This window comes from Pleurodeles waltl, chromosome 1_2 (genome assembly GCF_031143425.1).
Source record: "Pleurodeles waltl isolate 20211129_DDA chromosome 1_2, aPleWal1.hap1.20221129, whole genome shotgun sequence".
Lineage (NCBI taxonomy): Eukaryota > Metazoa > Chordata > Amphibia > Caudata > Salamandridae > Pleurodeles > Pleurodeles waltl.
In genome coordinates this window covers 959,880,117-959,898,155 of record NC_090437.1, presented here as the reverse complement: position 1 = coordinate 959,898,155, position 18,039 = coordinate 959,880,117, and the positions used below count along the sequence as shown (strand labels likewise).

Below are 18,039 nucleotides of genomic sequence, written 5' to 3'. Positions count from 1 at the left end.
TGAAAGGGCACTACATACATTAGATGTCAAAAGAGCATTGATGTATTACATTGACAGAACAAAGAACATCAGACAGACTAAACAACTATTTATTGCATTTCAAAAACCTCATGCAGGAAACCCAATATCAAAACAAGGTATAGCCAGATGGATAGTTAAATGCATCCAAATCTGCTACCTTAAAGCTAAACGACAGCTGCCCATTACACCAAGGGCACACTCAACCAGAAAGAAAGGTGCTACCATGGCCTTTCTAGGAAACATCCCAATGCAAGAAATATGTAAGGCAGCCACATGGTCTACGCCTCACACATTCACCAAGCACTACTGTGTAGACGTGTTATCCGCACAACAAGCCACAGTAGGTCAAGCCGTATTAAGAATATTATTTCAGACTACTTCCACTCCTACAGGCTGATCCACCGCTTTTGGGGAGATAACTGCTTACTAGTCTATGCAAAACATGCGTATCTACAGCGACAGATGCCATCGAACTGAAAATGTCACTTACCCAGTGTACATCTGTTCGTGGCATCAGTCGCAGTAGATTCGCATGTGCCCACCCGCCTCCCCGGGAGCCTGTAGCAGTTTGGAAGTTACCTTCAACTATTTGTATATGTATCATCTCAACCTTAAATAGGTGCATACTTAGTCACTCCATTGCATGGGCACTATTACTACAATTCAACTCCTACCTCACCCTCTGCGGGGAAAAACAATCGAAGATGGAGTCGACGGCCATGCGCAATGGAGACAAAAGGAGGAGTCACTCGGTCCCGTGACTCGAAAGACTTCTTCGAAGAAAAACAACTTGTAACACTCCGGCCCAACACCAGATGGCGAGCTATTGCAAAACATGCGAATCTACTGCGACTGATGCCACGAACAGATGTACACTGGGTAAGTGACATTTTCATTATTATAGTATTCCGGGTCAAATGACTTCTGTTTACCCTATAAAAACACAATTATATATCTATATATTTTGTTTGTTATTTCTGGAAACAAATGATAATTTAATAACAAAATTGTGCTAGGTTTTGTGGGGCGTTTTGTAAATGCCACCACCAAAATTATATTTTAACTTGCCAAACTAGATAATGTTCAAGACAAAGTTAAAATTATGGTGACCCAGTAACTCTTAGACCTTATGTCCTCTCTTATTCTGTCATCTAGTGGAGTCCTTACTATCTTGTGGCAAGAATGCAAACTGCTTTTCAGCGTAGTTAAAATTCAGAGCCTTGCCTGTCTTCTACCTCATGAGCAATAGAATATACACAGGATCATCTGTTGCATGCATGCGCACTGTTGCCAACAAAGGAGTATATCATTGTGGTAGTTGTGTCTGACGCCCAAGGGGTAGATGGACGGATTTTGGTAATAGGAGAGACTCTTCAGACCTAACCTCAGTTCTTAATTTAAGCGGGTGGTTGCTGGTAAGGGCCTCCGGCACTCATTTTTGGGGACTGGCATTTATTTTTCCTCATAAGATGTTTTCCAAGAGCAAAAGAGGGGTAAAAAAAGCAAATTTGAAAGAAAGAGAAAGGCGGAGAACTGAGCAGAACTTCGGGCACAAATAAACCACTTCCTAACCTGTAGGTAGGCTTTTGCACAGCAAAAGAGTAGTAAAAAAAAAGAAGAAAGACTTCATTGAGCAATCATTTTATTCAACAACTTTCTGAAGACTTCCTGGCCTGACTGAACATTACATGGTGAGAAAGTACACAGCTCAGTGTTTGCAGAATGTGTGTGAGGTGGCCTACTTAGCTAACCCTGCAAGTCTGTATGATAAGAGCATGCCTTTAGAATGCTACAAACTGCATTTTTATTTGTTGGAATGTGCAAAGATATTTGATGAAATGTGTGTCCTCTACCTGGAATTTTAATAGGGATCTCAGCACCTAAATAATGAATGAGTAGAAAAAAGATTGAAAGTTTGTACAAGGAAAACGGGAATAAAATTCCCCTTATTCAGGTGAAATTCAATCGGCACCTTTGGGATGAAGGGAGAATATTGTCTTCAGTAAAAGGACATTTTATAGTATGGAGACTCATAGCTTACCAATGCAGCTTGCAGGAGTGATGGTGATCAAAAATGTTGTTTTCCAGAAAAGTCTTTGGTTCCAAAGAGACTCTAGTTGGAAAGCCTTGATCTTTGGGTTGCAGATAGCTAGACTGAAGCACCATCTTGACAGTCTATCTACTGAAGGAAGGGCACAGATTCAGTCAGGTGGCCCATGGTAGCCTCCATGAATTTGGAGGCGAACACCCCCTAATCTTTTTCCTTATGCTTCATCGAAAGGCGGATTTGCCTCCATGGCTGTCCATGTGGGTAACTTGAATGGCTACCACAAAGTTGGGTGGATTTCCACCCTATTGGCAGCCCATTATTTGGTATTTGGAGGCTTTGATGCCAGTTTGGCAGTATGACATCATTCATTTCTGGCAGGCCTCTCTGAGGACCTGTCTCTTGATAACTGGCAAAAGCTTGGCGAAGGAGCAGAGTGCAGTTGTCCTTTTCCTGTACCATATCAACCAGAATGTTAGGGGACAGTGGAATGTTGGAGGCATTTCATGAAACTGGTATTAGAATTGTCACGGTTTGATCCATTTTGGTTTCTGGATTGAACATGAATAGGTCACCCCTGAGGGTTGAGGTAACAGCCAATGGGATCAGTGGCGACCTATAGAAGGGCCTGATCCAGAAGGCTATGTACGGGGATGATCTGTGCTACAAGGGCTAGCACTGCAGTTTCTGGTACTGGGAGATACCTTACTAACTTGTGCAGAACCTAGCCCCAGTGCTGGAAGGCCCCAGTGCTGGCCTTCAACTTTTACAAATGAATACCCCCACCCCTTGGTTGACAAAATGGAAAAGCCACTACTCGGTTCAGCCATACCCTGAAGCTTGCATCACTGGGTCAGCCTCGTTCTATGGATAGTCTTAATTCAGAGGAATTGGAGACATTCTCTACCAGCAGCAACTGTGTCACCCCCAGAGTTAAAAAGAAAAACAAAAAACAAAAAAAAACATTTTTTTTATTTTCACCACAAATCGCAGAGGAACCGGAGAAACTGGGGGGAAAAAAGAAAGCGCGGACTCGTGCGCTTTGTCATTTTGAAGCCCCCGTTGGGGCCCAGTCCCGGGGGCATTGTTTATTCATAACGGGGGGCCACCACCTCCCCAGGGATGCACACCCTAAGGACCACCACCTCCCCGGGGCAAAATGATATATTTATGTGGGGAAGACCTATTGGCTTCCCCCACAGTCGCGGGCACCACCACCTCCCGGGGTCTCTACAAATCAAGTGAAGAGGGTCCATTTCAGTCCCCGAGCCCTGAGGATCACCACCTCCCCGGGGTAGTGTTCTTAGGAAGGGGACAATGCATCTCTTCCCAACCCCCACCCCTATGGAGCCACTGATGGCCCTGGGGACTGTCAACATCCCCCCCCCCCCCCCCCACCCCCCAGGGCCGACTCCTGCTATGTCCCTGGGTGCCCTCACCCGGGACATAGCTGTTTGCTTTTGCTTAGTGGGAGCTGACTGCCTGACCTGGAAGCTCGAGGTCCAAAATTAGAACACTTAGAAACGGGAAAATGCGCTCAAACTAACTTTCTTAAACATTTTACCATTTAATGTAAGTTGATTGCCCTTAATTAGCAGCTCATCGCATAAAGTTCAGCAACACGCACCGATACCCGTCCTTTAAAATATGCAAATAACTGCCCATGAAATAGGTACAATATTCCACTTTTAAAAGGGAAATGCCGCCACCGAAAAGCAGGATTTTTTTTTTTTTTTTTTAACAAGAAGACAATAAATACCTCCTCTCCTGTGCACAAACTCCTCGGTGTCCAGAGGCAGGGAGGCACCCATCACAGCTTGAAGTCGCAATTCACTTCACTCTCAGGGACGTAGCTTCAGGGGGGTGTTTGGGGTGTTACACCCCAATATTAAATGTATTTTGGGGTAAGCAGTTGGGTACAAGTGCTCTCATCTGGGTATAGTGAGGTTTCTGTCGGATTCCACAAATAACTTTTCCAGACAGACAAAAACGCACACACACTCTCCCCACTCTGGAAAAGCGTAAAAATGTTGGTACTTATTTCACAAAATAATGTGCTTTCTCTCACTTCCTACCCCTACCAGTCCGCATTCCTTTCCCTTTCCACTGCCCTTTAGGACCCCCTTGTGGGCCCTGCTTATCGTATAATGTATTTTAACATTATTTCCCAGCGTGATTGTTGGGAAATCTCAAGCCCCCACTCCTCTTACTGACAAGCTAGGCTCCTGTTCACTCCACTCGAACTCACCAATGAGTGACAGAAGGGTGATATTAGCCAACCTTTATGCTTCATGTGCTTCACTGGATTTCCTTCTCTTGGGGCTGAACCATCTATGGGCTGCAGCAGGGGGGCAATGGGCTGCAGCAGGTCTAGGATTTGCCCGAGTCAGTCAGCTCTCCTCTCTCACAGGTATGTCTCACACCGGCTGACCGGCCGCAGTGATGCTAAGTATTTGATTGATTCACAGCTGCCAAGTTTTCAGACTGCTTCTTTGGGACATTTTAGTGTTTTCAGTGTATTTAATAGTGACGTTTCACTGTCAAATGGGTGACACTACAGCGAGTAGACCCAAGCAGTTATATATTGCACATATACCGAACGTGAGCTTTGTACAGGTGGCTATTTGATGACCATTATGTCACCTTAGGTCCGGGCGGTGGGGAGTTGCTCTCATGCACAACTGCCAAGAGTAGCCCTGTCCCGAACATCATGTGATATCTTCAGCCAGCAGTATTGTCGTTTTATCTTTTTAAATGGGCAAAAGCAGCCCATGTGCTCATTGAAATTCACTGAAAGTGTGTCACACTCCACTTTCCCTACATAGTATATATAACTATCCTTTAAGGCCCAGAAACATTTGAGTGGATTGCTGCAGCTGCTAAACAACCCCATGTCACAGCTGCATTATAGCCCATGCCTCATTTTCTAACAAGAACTCTAAACTCTAATCTATAAGCAAATACACTGTTTTAGAGGTTTGAGGAGGAATGCATGTTCATGTTATTTCCTGTAAAGCCGGCCTCTAGCTGTGTCTGCAATCTGATTCTTAGGCTCGAGGTATGATGACAGTTTCTCAGTGTGACACTGAAGGATTACACAAGTAGTGGTAGCACTCAAGTCTGCCGTGAGCCCCAGATACACCCTGGCCTTGTAGGAGGACAGCACTGCGTTTCCCAGGTGCTAGGCTGCCCTCGTCCCCATGCTAGGAGTGCCGATCTAATCAGGAAAACTTCTGGGTCCTCTCTGAAGCAGTCTCGTCGTCACTCACCATCGGGCCTTGGAGAACCCACAGGTGCGTGGTTTCAGCAATATCAATACACCAGCAAATCTGACACCAAGTTCTATGCAGCAGCGGGATCAATGACAAACAAAGCCAATCTGTAGATTGCTTATATACACTTACTTACTCTAGAGGTTCAGATCCTTCGGTGGGTGGACGACGTAGCGTGCAACTGTATTATGCCCCTGCGTCTATGCCGACAAAAGTTCCAGGATGCTAGATCATTGTGGACAGGGCTAGAGCAGCTGCATTATTAAGTTACATGATCCTGGAAAAGGTGCAACGAGCCAATCTGCCATTGTAAGTATCAACTGTAGAAAGAAGGTCAACTGACCTACGCAAGGAGAGAGATGATATGCTCAGCTTCTCTACTCTTCTCTTCTCCCCTCCCCTGATTTGCATCACAATCTCCGCCCTTGCGGTGGTGCAGAGAGTGAACCTAAAAAGCATTAATTTAACAGGTGTGTTGCACTTGGCAGGGCTGGTGATTATTTTCATAACTTTACTGTAATTATGAGTGACATTCAACAACTATATGTGACACTTTCTCACGAGCAAAGTCAAGTGATGAACACGAGGGAAACATAAAATTTAGAAATTACACCCATTTTAGCAACAAGAAAGTCTAAGAAGATTTAAAACTGCTGCAAAGTACTGGAAGTTGAAGGGCACTAACCTTGTTCCCAGTTTTCTTAGGCCCATGATCATGATGCGCTTAAAGTAAATTAACTATGGATTGAAGAAGGCGCTAGTGGCACTTATTAGTCTGTAGCAAGCAGCACAATGAGAAGGTATCGGATTTATTTTGCCACCCATGCACTATAGCACTACAGTCAGCAAGTCTTAAGCCCCCCTGTCTACTTGGCCCCAATACTCTTAGCACAAGCTGTAACATAGTTCTTTCGGAACACTCTTCAGGCCTGGTCAGGTAACAGTATCACTTCTCAGTTGCGGATGTAAGCTTGCCCGTGTGCCAGGAGCATCTTTAGGCTGTTTTGATCAATGGAGATAGCTGTTACTTGTTGTCACTGACTGACAGCTAATTAAAAAGGGTAGTGCCAATCACAACAAGACAAGGAATTATCCTGTTAAGCTTTCTCTTCATCTTGTTGGTGTGACTAATTACTGATCATGTAGTAATGCAGCATCTTAACTTAAATTACCCTAACGTGATATGCGTGACAATTGGCAGGACTGAGGCACAAACAAAGGACAAGAAACAGAAAGAAAAAGGACAGAGGCACAAACAGAGAGCATGAAAACTGACAGAAAAAGAACAGAGAGGCAGAAACGGAAGGCAAGAAAACAGACAGAAAGGCAGAAACGGGACAGGAAACAAGCATAAAATGACTAGAAAGGCACGAAATGGACAGAAAGGCATTAATAGAGGGCAGAAACATGCAGAAAGGCAGTAACAGAGGGCAAGAAACAAGCCGAAAATGGGCAGAGAAACAGAAACAGAGGTCAAGAAATGAGCAGAAAGGCAAGACGATGCAGGTTGGGTGATTATTGGCCAAAGACCGTGCGCGGTGTGCGGTATGTTATAGCCGCAGGCCAGGCCCTGCGGCCAACCCTTTGCTGTGCACGGCAGTGTTTGGATTAAGGTATAGTTATTAAAATAACTTTATTAAAAAAAAGGAAATTCACTGACAAAAAAAAGTGTTACAAGGACGTTATAGGTAGGAAATAGAATTTTTTTTAAACAGAGAAATTCACTGAAAAAAACAAAGTTTACAGGGACGTTATAGTTAGATTTTGAATTTATGCGTATTTCAAGTAACTTTAATTTGTGCCCTCACCGCGCACTGCTAATTACCCCAGATATTTCATTACTCCTGACAACGTTTATAACATCATTATAAATATCAGTAAAATATTAGCAGCCACATTTTTGAAGGGAAAACTGTGCTTGGTTAGGGCGCGAGCTATAGTTACCTTAGGGCGTGAGTTACAGTTACTTGAAATAACTCTAACTATAACTGCTGAATTTCTGTGGTTTTCTATGAGTAAATTCAGAACCTAACTAAAACGCCCCTGTAACCTTTGTTTTTTTGCAGTACACCCCCATGCGCAGTGGTGGGTAAACATGAGTATAGTTTCATTATGCATGCAAACACGCATATATTAATATATATGCACATGTTTGTAATTATGTTACGCAAAATACTCCCCAGTTCCCCCTTAACTGAAATATATGTTTTGTTTTTATATTTATATTTTTATTTGTTTTGGAGAGAATGCACCCTCTCACCCACCAGCTCCCTTTTGTTTTTTTGTGCCTTTGCCTTTTCTGTCTCTCTTCGTCTCTACATATATATTATTACAATATGTTTTCAATTATTTACTAAAGGATCTTCAGTGAAAGTTTGTAAATCTTACAAATTGTCTTGCTTAATTACATATATGGATATAATAATCCCTATGGGAAAACGTCTGTTATTGAAAAATATATTTTTGTAAAGTAATTTTTGCAAAGGATATTTTGCAAAATAATATTATAGCATGTTACCCTCTCTTTTGGAGTGAGTTAAGAAATTGTTGTATTTTTATGTCAGTTTGTGGCACTCTGTTTCATTACACGTTTCACTGACATACTTTCCTAGGTCTCCATGGAAGTGCAGGCAAGTTGACTGGCTCTACCTCCAGTCTGAATAAATTGTCTGTTCAAGGATCTGGGAATCGCAGGTCCCAGTCTTCCTCGCTTCTGGACATGGGCAATATGTCTGCCTCTGATCTCGATGTGGCTGACAGAACCAAGTTTGATAAGGTAAATTGAAATTGATCACAGCATTATGCACCCTCAGCATTGTATGTCTGTGTTAGTATAAATATGAAGCTCGTCTTTACCATGCCGCCCAACCTTTTTTATGATGCCATTTTTTCAGATCTTTGAGCAGGTCTTAACTGAACTGGAGCCACTCTGTCTGGCCGAACAAGACTTCATAAGCAAATTCTTCAAACTGCCTCAGCATCAAAGCTTGCCTGGGACTCTAGTGGTATGTCTCCCTCTCTATCTATTGATCTGATCCATGTGGCCGGTTACATTGAGTGTCTCACAGTGGAGCTGAGATATGAGGTTCATTTTCAGTCTCATTTTCAGAAACCCTTAGCAGCATGCAGATGAACGCAATAATATTGTCAATGATGATGTAAAAGCCCACATACATTTTCATATACATTATCACATTAATTTAAAATTAATAGTTTAAAAGTTAGAAATTTCCTTTCACCTTTATTTTGCTGCATTCTTATTGGTTGTACTGCATTGCACAGTGTAATTAATCATGGATTTGAAGAAAACGATATCATATTACTGTCATATAGCCTGGACATCTACTGTAACCATTTAGATACAACTGTGATGTATTGGGAATATGAATATTATGCATGTTACTCTATTTTAACATTGCAAGGCATAAACACGAGTTGTTATTATTATTATTGTTATTATTATTGCTATTATTATTGTTACTATTACAGAGTGATACAGAGGAAGGAGATGGAGGAACTTTCTCTCGGTCTCACATTCCCGGGGGGCAACTGTCTGCATCATCTGAGTATGTTTTGCTATTTTATTTCTGTTGAAGTAGCTATAGGTGTTTCCAAATTATGATGCATGTTTACATTTGATGCTATCTTTATTCCCTTTTTCATTTGTAAAAACATAAATATATACACATTGCATGTTTCTAAAACACAATTCATGATGCTGTAAATTCTGAGTACGATGTAAATCCCTCTACCAATGGGAACCATTTGAACATGTTATTTAAATATAACATTACATTCATGAGTATTGTGATAGCCTTTGAAAGGCTCTCTGCCTCACTATGATAGCACCAGAACTTGTCAACAGTAAATGGATGCACAATGTGACTTTGAATCCATATATAAGTTTACACTGGAAGGATGGCGTGAGTTAGGTGCTGAGATATGCGGTGACCAGCTGGTTGCGAGTTCGAATTTTGGCAAGGCAGACACAGCGTTCCATCCTTCTACGGTTGGGAAATTGAATATCATTAAGTTGGGTACTCGTAACATCCATCATTTACAGATGTTCAAAACAGCAGACGTGCTTAGTTATCATCATTCTTATCATCATCATATTTTGGGAGACTGGGTATCTGAGACCAAGGTAACCCTGATAACAAGTGGTGCCTGTCATCCATGGACCCCATAGACTTACTGAAATGCCAGTAAACTACTGTTTTTTTTACTTTCAGTGGGGTTGAGGAGTTTAGCAATGAAGGCTTATTCTAGGAAGACGCTATAGGAATAAAAGATACAGTTAAAAAAAAAAAAAAAAAGAACATGTAGTAGCCTGAAAGTCTATTCAGAGAGCATTATTTAAAATACTTTAGGGATTTTGCTAACGTTTGGATTTAATAGTTCTGTAAAATGATAGTTCAGGCATAATACGATCTCAACCAGTTGAGAAATCCAGTTGGTTAGAAACCACTCATATCGACTTTGTGAATAGTAGAGCAGAGGAAGATGTTTATCTTTCTAATATGCTCTTAGCAGTATATCTAGTTGGGGTGCATGCAGATTGGAGAGTATTTGCAGTCCTTTTTAGCTCTCTCTGATACTCACTCTCACTCTCTCTCTTCTAGTCCAAATGGGTGGGCTGGAAATTGTTGAGCACTTGCAGTCCAAGTGCTGAATCAAGAACTGCTAAACCCGAATCAGACAAATGTATACACTGTTCCATCCTGGGGACAGACACACAAGGGAGCGTGTAAAGTCCTTGTATCATGGTGAGGGTCATCTGACCTTCTTGGCTAGGCAGCCATGGAATAGGCTGAGAAGGGGGCTCCATGAGCCAACCTAGCCACAAACACTGACAAAGAAGATCACAGAGGAGGGAGACTACCTTCGGCAACCAGTAAAATATTTAGTGGTTCATCTAAGATATTTCTTGGGCCTTCAGCATTTGCAGACATACAGCAGTGGGACAGAGAAGACGTCCCTTTGGTTGTGCGTTTTGTATTTGTCAAATGGGGCAGTGGCAACAGCACTCACGCAGACTCCTGTGACAGACAGCAGGTGCTCAAGCCAGATTTCAACCACCTGGGCCCTGCAGTGTCCATCTGAGTGCAAGACATTTCTGTACTACTGTAACGGTCTCCCCTTTTCAGGTTACAGCAGAATCCGACTGCTTCCACAGTCATACAGGCCACCCCCACTCCAGAGGAAAATAGTACCAAGGAGTCCTGCTTTAGGAGCAGTCCCTCCTCTCTGCTGGCGCACAGGTCTTCCACAAAGTAAATGTGAACCTGATATTCTGGTGTTAGTGTATATCTTAGTGTTATGGCACTTGGTGCCAGGCCAACCAGCCCCTTGGAATCTGAGAATTCCAGTGTGCCACTCTATACATTGTGAGCCCCATGGTGCCAATGCACACTATAATCCAGTATTTGAGTGTCCGTGGTGACAGCAATCATGGTTGTATGTCTTATGATAATTCCAGTAGGTTGCATTCTCACAACAAAACTGTCCTCAGCCAATCAAGACCTGTGGTTGGGGTCTAGATGAATACAAAATAAGACAGAAGGGCATATATCAGTTGTAGAAAACTCACAGACCCATTCCCTGCCTCTCTACAACAGGATTCTCCATGTCCTTGCAGCCACGCTAACCACAGCACACACTCTAAAAGAGAGGGGATCAGTCATGGTGTGAATTCCTCAGTGTGAGGTAGTAGGCATCCTACCCACCTGGGGTGCTCTGAAAAGGTTTGTACCCCCTATTTAATTATTTAACATATGTGTACGGCTCCAAGCACGGGAAAGGTATGAGGGCGCTTTACAAAACAACAGCAGTCACGCAGATTTCATACAGATAGCACCATAACACAAATTAGGTGGTGAATATTGATAATAGTTACATCAATATTGATAATAGTTACAACATAGCAAATTACCAGGGAAACGGGAAGAAGGAGGAATGGGATAGGTAGGGAGGAAGAGAGGGAAGTGATGACTTGACAGTAGGAGAAAAGGATGCAGCACAGGAGTGAGTGGTTGGTAAATGGAGAGGAGACGTGATGGTGTAGGGTATGGAGAGGGCAGGAGAGGACGAAGTGGGGACGTAAAGGAGAGAGAGTGATAACTGGAGAGAAAACTGAGGGAGATTGCGCAGGAAGTATAGCAAGAAGATAATGTCAGGGTTGTGTGAGAGAGGACGGATGGGATTTGAGGGGCAGTAAGAGCAGAAGAGAAAGTGTAAGGGGGTTGTGGAATGAGAACAGAGTTGGAGAGAACTGAGGAGGATAAAGCGGGAAATAGAGTGAGTGGAAGATAGGTAAGGAAAGAAAGTTGGAAGTGGAGTGAAAGCAAAGAAGGAAGTAAGAAAGGGGAAAGAGGATGAGAGCGAAGATTTGGAGATTGAACGGTAGGGGAAGGAGCAGGGAAAATAAAGAGAATGAGGAAGGTGTGCTGGAAATGAAATGGATGAGAGAAGCAGAAGAAAGGTAAAAATGGAGTGAAATGAAAGGAAGAAATGAGAAAGGGATAAATGCAAGGAGTGGTAAGATTGGAACAGGAGTATGGGGCCAGAAAGGGGAATGAGAAAGATTGGTGGCAAAACGAGGGGATATCGAATGGATGACAAAAAGAAACGGAAGAAAGGAGGAGCTCAGTGGGAGAGGAAAGTGGGGACCAAGTTTGATTGCAGAAGCATCTATCGAAATGACAGTAAGCCTTAACGAGATAGTTACAGTGTAAATAACTGCTTTTAGGTGCCTGTGGAAATCGTGGGTTTTCATACTTAAGCAAGTTCAACCCGCCAGTCATGTAGTAGCCTCTTACGGTTTGATACAGGAGATATACTGAGTCCCTTATGTGAGACCAGTCATGAGCTTTGGTAGGAGCCACATCAAAATCATTGTGGGACACCTCTCAGAAGAATCATGACAGAGGAAAACATGGTGGTTATTTCTGAAATGATGAAATTTGAGTTGTACAGGGGCGCACTGCACATGGACCTTCTGCTTAGTAGTTGGATGTTAGTCTAGTCAGTAACTAATTTGACTGATATTTTCTCTTTCCATAGATTTCAAAGCAGCTAGAGAATGGATACATATGCATTTCATTTGAAAACCAAAATCATTCGCACTACATAGTTTGTCTTTTTTACTGTAACAAATGTCCAGAACTTTATTTTACATTTATTTTCTTACTTAGTTTCTCGCTATAAATTAGATTGCACCCTGGTGCCGTCAGTGGGTGTTACATACAGCGTCAACGTGAATGCAGCCTCTAAACAAATGTTGGCAATGGCAGTAGGTCTTGACTATTGGCTGTCAGCGCAGGCCTATTGGCTTTGCTTATACCTTTTGCCAATTCTGTGCAGCATGGTTGATTAGTTGATTCTGAAATGTTTGTTTTACTACAGGAAAGACATGGTTCGTCAGATGATGACAAAAATATTTCGTTGCATTGAAGTAGAGCTCAATAACCTCATTGCCTTAGGAGACAAGATTGACAGTTTCAACTCCCTCTACATGCTGGTTAAGATGAGTCAACATGTGTTAACTGCTGAAAATGTGGATCCAGCCTCCTTCCTCAGCACCACACTGGGAAATGTTCTAGTGACCGTGAAAAGGAACTTTGACAAGTGCATAGTAAGTCTTGTAATTCCTTACGTCTAGCAAATTGAAGACATGGTCAGTGACTATCTTTTCTTCCTGCTTCTTCTTTCCTGTTTTTTTGGATGACTCGGTCCATTATCTTGGATGATTCCATCAGGCTATTTTGGTCTTTATTGAGTACTTTTGTGAGGATCGCCTTTATAACCTGTTAATCTCCCATGACAGAGTTAGCTTTTTCCGATGTAGTTGTAAGAACATTGTATTTAGTTGAGAAGTCCTGTAGAAGCCTCTACTCCACCAGTTGTGATCAAACTACTCTTTTGACTGCAGAGTCAGGATGCAACCAGACTGACAGTACTGTAAAGATAGACCCACATGGTTAATTTGCTGAGCTTTTAGTAAGACGTTGTCACAAACCTCAAACCTTTTTCGGGACTCACTGGGAGTTTGAGCTTTAGGCATTCTTTATGCTCAAAAAGTCTAAGGAACTTTATTGCTGAAATGTATGTGGAGATCCCTGAATCTATATCATGAACCCCTAATAAATCCCTAGATCTTTTGACTTGGAGAGCCAGACTAGATGCTGGTGTGTAGAGAAAAAAGGTAACTAGCATGTAAAGGATGAATGACTCAACAGCCATAGGCCTGCATGTTTCTCGAATGTTCAATGGAACAGGGAATTCAACATCTTTAACATGACAACTGAATATCAATAAATAGATAGCATTTCCTAGTGCAGGCTTTCTGGGGACTTTTTGAGGTTAATTCCTTCGCTGAATAGATTTCAGTGTATGGGCTGTCTTCCCTCTCTGTTTAATGTAGACCAGTTAGAGAGTGCATTTTCACTATGCATGTTTAAAACAAAATGGTGAATACTGTATAAAAACCACACAGTGAAGACAATGTAAAGTAAAATAAAGTAGACTAAAAAAGAGAAACAAATGTGTTACTTAGCAAAAATGTTAGACTGTCCCAGTCAAATAGGCCTTTTTCATTCTCGTGTCACTTGTTATATATGAGTACTTTTGTCTCATTAAAGATCTTGCGAGATCTATAAACAAAGGATTAGGTGCATAAGATTGTATTGATTTTAAGGTACATGGTTTTCTGTCTGATCATATATAAATGGCATGGTATTTGTCAGCACAATTATTTTGTTTGAATGTTAAGTTAGTAAACAAATATTTTAGTAATAATGCTTTGAACATAGCAAAACCGGGACCAACAATTTTTAATCCACCAGTCCTAAAATTTGAGCATTACCTGGAAGGTCTCGTGGAGCCATTCATACATCTTATCCTTGTGGTAAAACGTAACATTGTTATGAAGCTTTATTGTAGTTCATTAACGCGAAGCAAAAGGTTAGCATTTTGGCTTCAGTTGCCTATGTGTCCCAGTTATGTTTTTGACCCTCTTGTCATTCTTTTGACTGATTGTTCTTTTCCTCCCTTAAGAGTAACCAGATCAGGCAAATGGAGGATGTCAAGATATCAAAGAAAAGTAAAGTAGGAATTCTTCCATTTGTTGCTGGATTTGAGGAATTTGCTGAACTTGCTGAATCCATTTTCAGAGTTGCAGAGCGAAGAGGGGACCTTGACAAAGCTTACACAAAGCTCATTAATGCGGTTTTCTTCAATGGTAAGATTTTATTTTCCTATTTTATTGAGATAGTGCACTGTTTCCTTGTGATACAGTTCAGTTGGCCATGAATTAATAACTATATATTTTCCTTTTCAATATAATTTATTAATTTTCCAGAACTACAGCATAACATAATTGTATGTCTTCAAGCTTGACAAGCTTCCAGTTTACTTGAGCTTATTACAAATCAGTTGTCATGAACAGGGTAACATAATCATTTAAACTTAGAGCAACTGTAACTTCCAGACAGTCCTTTTGAAACACCAGTGGACATCCAGGTATTCCTACACAGTTCCAAAGTATTTGCACTAACTGCTCCAGACCGTCCTCTACTTTTTTGGACAGCATGTTTCTTTTTAAATTAATGATTTTGGGTCTTTAAATGCTGAGAAATGCCTGCCTTTGCTGTCAGTTGAAAAACACCATTATATATCTGATGGGCCTCAGGTATTAAACTATCAGTAATGCACAAGTTGAGTTCAGTTCTACAGTGTGTCAGCACCCTTATCAGTGTTGACATACTCCCTTCCTCTCTACACCTTCCCCATATATTGCAGTCATAGTTACTATGTCTTCAGGTGGGAGATCTGCCCCCATCCTATCGCCCAGACCCTGATCTATGAATAATATGCACAGTATTAATATTTAAATTGTTTTGATTAGTAATAAGCAGTAACTATCCACTCCTATGGCCCATCAGGCCTTCAGATTCTATCTCCTCCTCTAGTGGAGCTGCATCTGACTCCATTTGGCTACTGAACCTCTGTGAAATATCTGGAGTGTTAATTTCCTTTAAAAGTATCAGATTTGCCTGGTTATGTCTGCCAGCATTTGATATTCTAGTGGACTAGGCTATAGTGTATCAACCGTCCCTCTATTGTAAGTTCTAATGCATGGTAAATATTTGGAAAGTATTATAAAATTGAGGTTTTTGTAGTTTAAACTTTTGCCTGAATTACAAGTACACTATATGTTCTCCGAATATAGACTTATCAATACGGTCCTACTTCTAAGAATACTCTCCAGCTTACTTACTGCATTTTAGGTAGGTATCCTTCCATTAGGAATTTCCTTTGTGTTACCTGTCTATCCCCTTTCAACATTTATTCAAACGAGTAAAGAAGAACAATCTATTTCTAGATGGATTATAAGAGTATCTCACTTTTTATCAGAAAGCTAACAAGCCATCGCCAAGTAGACTCAAGGCTCTTTCCACAGGACCACGGGGCGGAGCTGACACTACTCCAATTGCTAATGAGCATCCCTGTAGGAGACATCTGCAAGGTAGCCACCTAAAGGTCAGTAAATACTTTTACAAGACACTACTGTATTGAATCTGACTGTAAAGCCGGTCCTCAAGTGGATCAAGTTTCCTTTAAAAGTCTTTTTGGATAAATAGTAAGAATTTTCTTTTTCTCTCCTCTGCCATCACATTTCAATGGATGGGCTCACTACTCTAGTCAATGCATATGTTGCTTACCTGCAATACATGTGAGTAAAGTAAAGTGATTATCCTCATACACCGCAGTTGCTGTACTGCATTTGGGAGAAAATGTGTGTTGGTACACCAGGCAGTGTACTGTAGAGGATCCTATTCAGTTGTATGGGAATCAGGAGTTAGCTTAGCCTTCTGGCTTTCAGGCCTGATGCCATCAGTGCTTTCTAAGCTACACGTCGCCTTGATACCAACCCAGCCTTCGTGTCACCACAGAGTCTGATCTAGAGACCTTATTCCAAGGTAACACGGGTTGGGGGCCCTTCTCATGGACATGGTACTGGGAGATTAAGTTTAACACACCTAGCTATCTTTAGGTTAGAGATTAGGTTCATTATGCCAGGGTATTAGGTTTTTTTTTCACACCTGCTTTTTATCTTGTTATTGCAAGATGATGGGGATCTTAGTATTTATGACTCCTGTTGTTACAGTTCTGTTTCTTGCATTGTTCATTATCCTAATCATTGCAGCCCCTGCAATTTACAGTAGATTGCAGTCTTGTTAATAAAACCTATTGAAAATTTCACTGCATCTCTTTTTTGCCTGTGTGTGACTGAGACATGGTATTTATGTGAGAATAAATACCTCCCTGAGGTGTCACACTCTTGCGTAAAGGCTGCCACAAATCACCTTTTACTGTTTTGGTTTTTGGTGAGTTACTGCCTGTGAGCCGGGAGGGTTGGGACGACAGTTGCGACTCGTTGTAGGATGTGCTTAGTCACCAACAAACATAAGTACTGCCATCCTTAAACCAGCAGTCTTGCCTAGAGCAAGAGTCCAACTATGACAGTACTTCCATTCTCCCTTTGATTGACTCCTCATTACAGTTACTGGCTTATGAGCTCCTGTGGATGCACTTGCACTCTAGGAGTGGTACTTAAACTGAGCAGCACTGGCAGGCACCCCGAAGCCAACATGTTTCCCTCTGTTGATGAAGGACAATAATTCAGACACACTGACTGTGCCAGTAATTTCTAACAACTCAATACCTGTAAGTAAACTAAAGTGACTGTTACCATACACTGCATTCACCATGGGAGTAAATGTATGCTAGAATGGTGCCTGGCAGGGTTCTCCTCTCTTATCCTATACAGGTGATACTAGTTGTCCTTCTAGGAAAACACCATTGAAATCATAAGCAACCCTCCTTCCTACCTGGTGGAAGAAGAAAGGCTTTAATTGCTTCTGGGGCATGATCGTAGGCATCTGCAAGAAAGAACTGAAACAGCTTGCTCTGACACAGTCTGATGGGATACTGTCAGAGTGTGTTGCCTTAAGGAACCATTGTCAGTTTCTGGGCAACATCTCCCTGGCCCCTGCATTTGTCTCTTTTTTCCGTTTCCTTTTAAAAATGTTTTTGAAATAAGTTTTCTTGTCAATTGTTTTTAGGTCTTTATAATCATTCATCATTGAGCTTGTTTTTTTTTAAAAGAAAACAACAGTATTGAAGAGCAGTCAACACTTAAGTATATGATCAAGTGTGCATACATGTCCTCGCCACTTTAGAACAATGCCCTATCCTGAATATCTGAGGCCAGTAATGATCTTGTTTCCATAACTTGCCTATACGTTTTGCATCACTCCAAACCCACTAACTTACTCATTCAAGAAAATTAGTCAGAGAGTACATAGGGACATTACTAAAGATACCATGAAGACTTGTAACAGAATACAACAAAATCCTGAAGAAAAGAACAAACAGTAATAACCAATGTTTCCATATTTTCTACATCACAGCCATTAGTGTTTTACTTTTGTAAGGTCACCTAATATTTACTATGCCTCAAAACCACAATTCTGTAGTGTCTGCGGCTGTTAGATGCTGCCCCTTATTGTAACATGAGCAATACATAGACCTCTTGAAATGTAACTGTTTGATCGTTCAGTAGGTTTATCATTTTGAAAAAGAAAGCCATTTTGTACACATAATGTATCAATTTATCATTATAGGGAATTGTTGACT

At 41.5% G+C, this 18,039-nt stretch overlaps 1 protein-coding gene across 4 annotated transcripts in view; it reads left to right on the top strand.

Annotated features, from left to right (window-relative positions):
- The window catches only part of EXOC1 (exocyst complex component 1), a 237,878-nt gene that overhangs the window by 155,857 nt on the left and 63,982 nt on the right, over positions 1–18,039 (top strand). For all 4 annotated transcript variants that reach the window (XM_069200939.1, XM_069200919.1, XM_069200929.1 and 1 more), the window contains 5 exons: positions 7,953–8,116; positions 8,235–8,345; positions 8,830–8,906; positions 12,745–12,973; positions 14,395–14,578. In XM_069200939.1, coding sequence (XP_069057040.1) covers positions 7,953–8,116; positions 8,235–8,345; positions 8,830–8,906; positions 12,745–12,973; positions 14,395–14,578 — 765 coding nt within the window. The remainder of the gene's footprint in view (positions 1–7,952; positions 8,117–8,234; positions 8,346–8,829; positions 8,907–12,744; positions 12,974–14,394; positions 14,579–18,039) is intronic.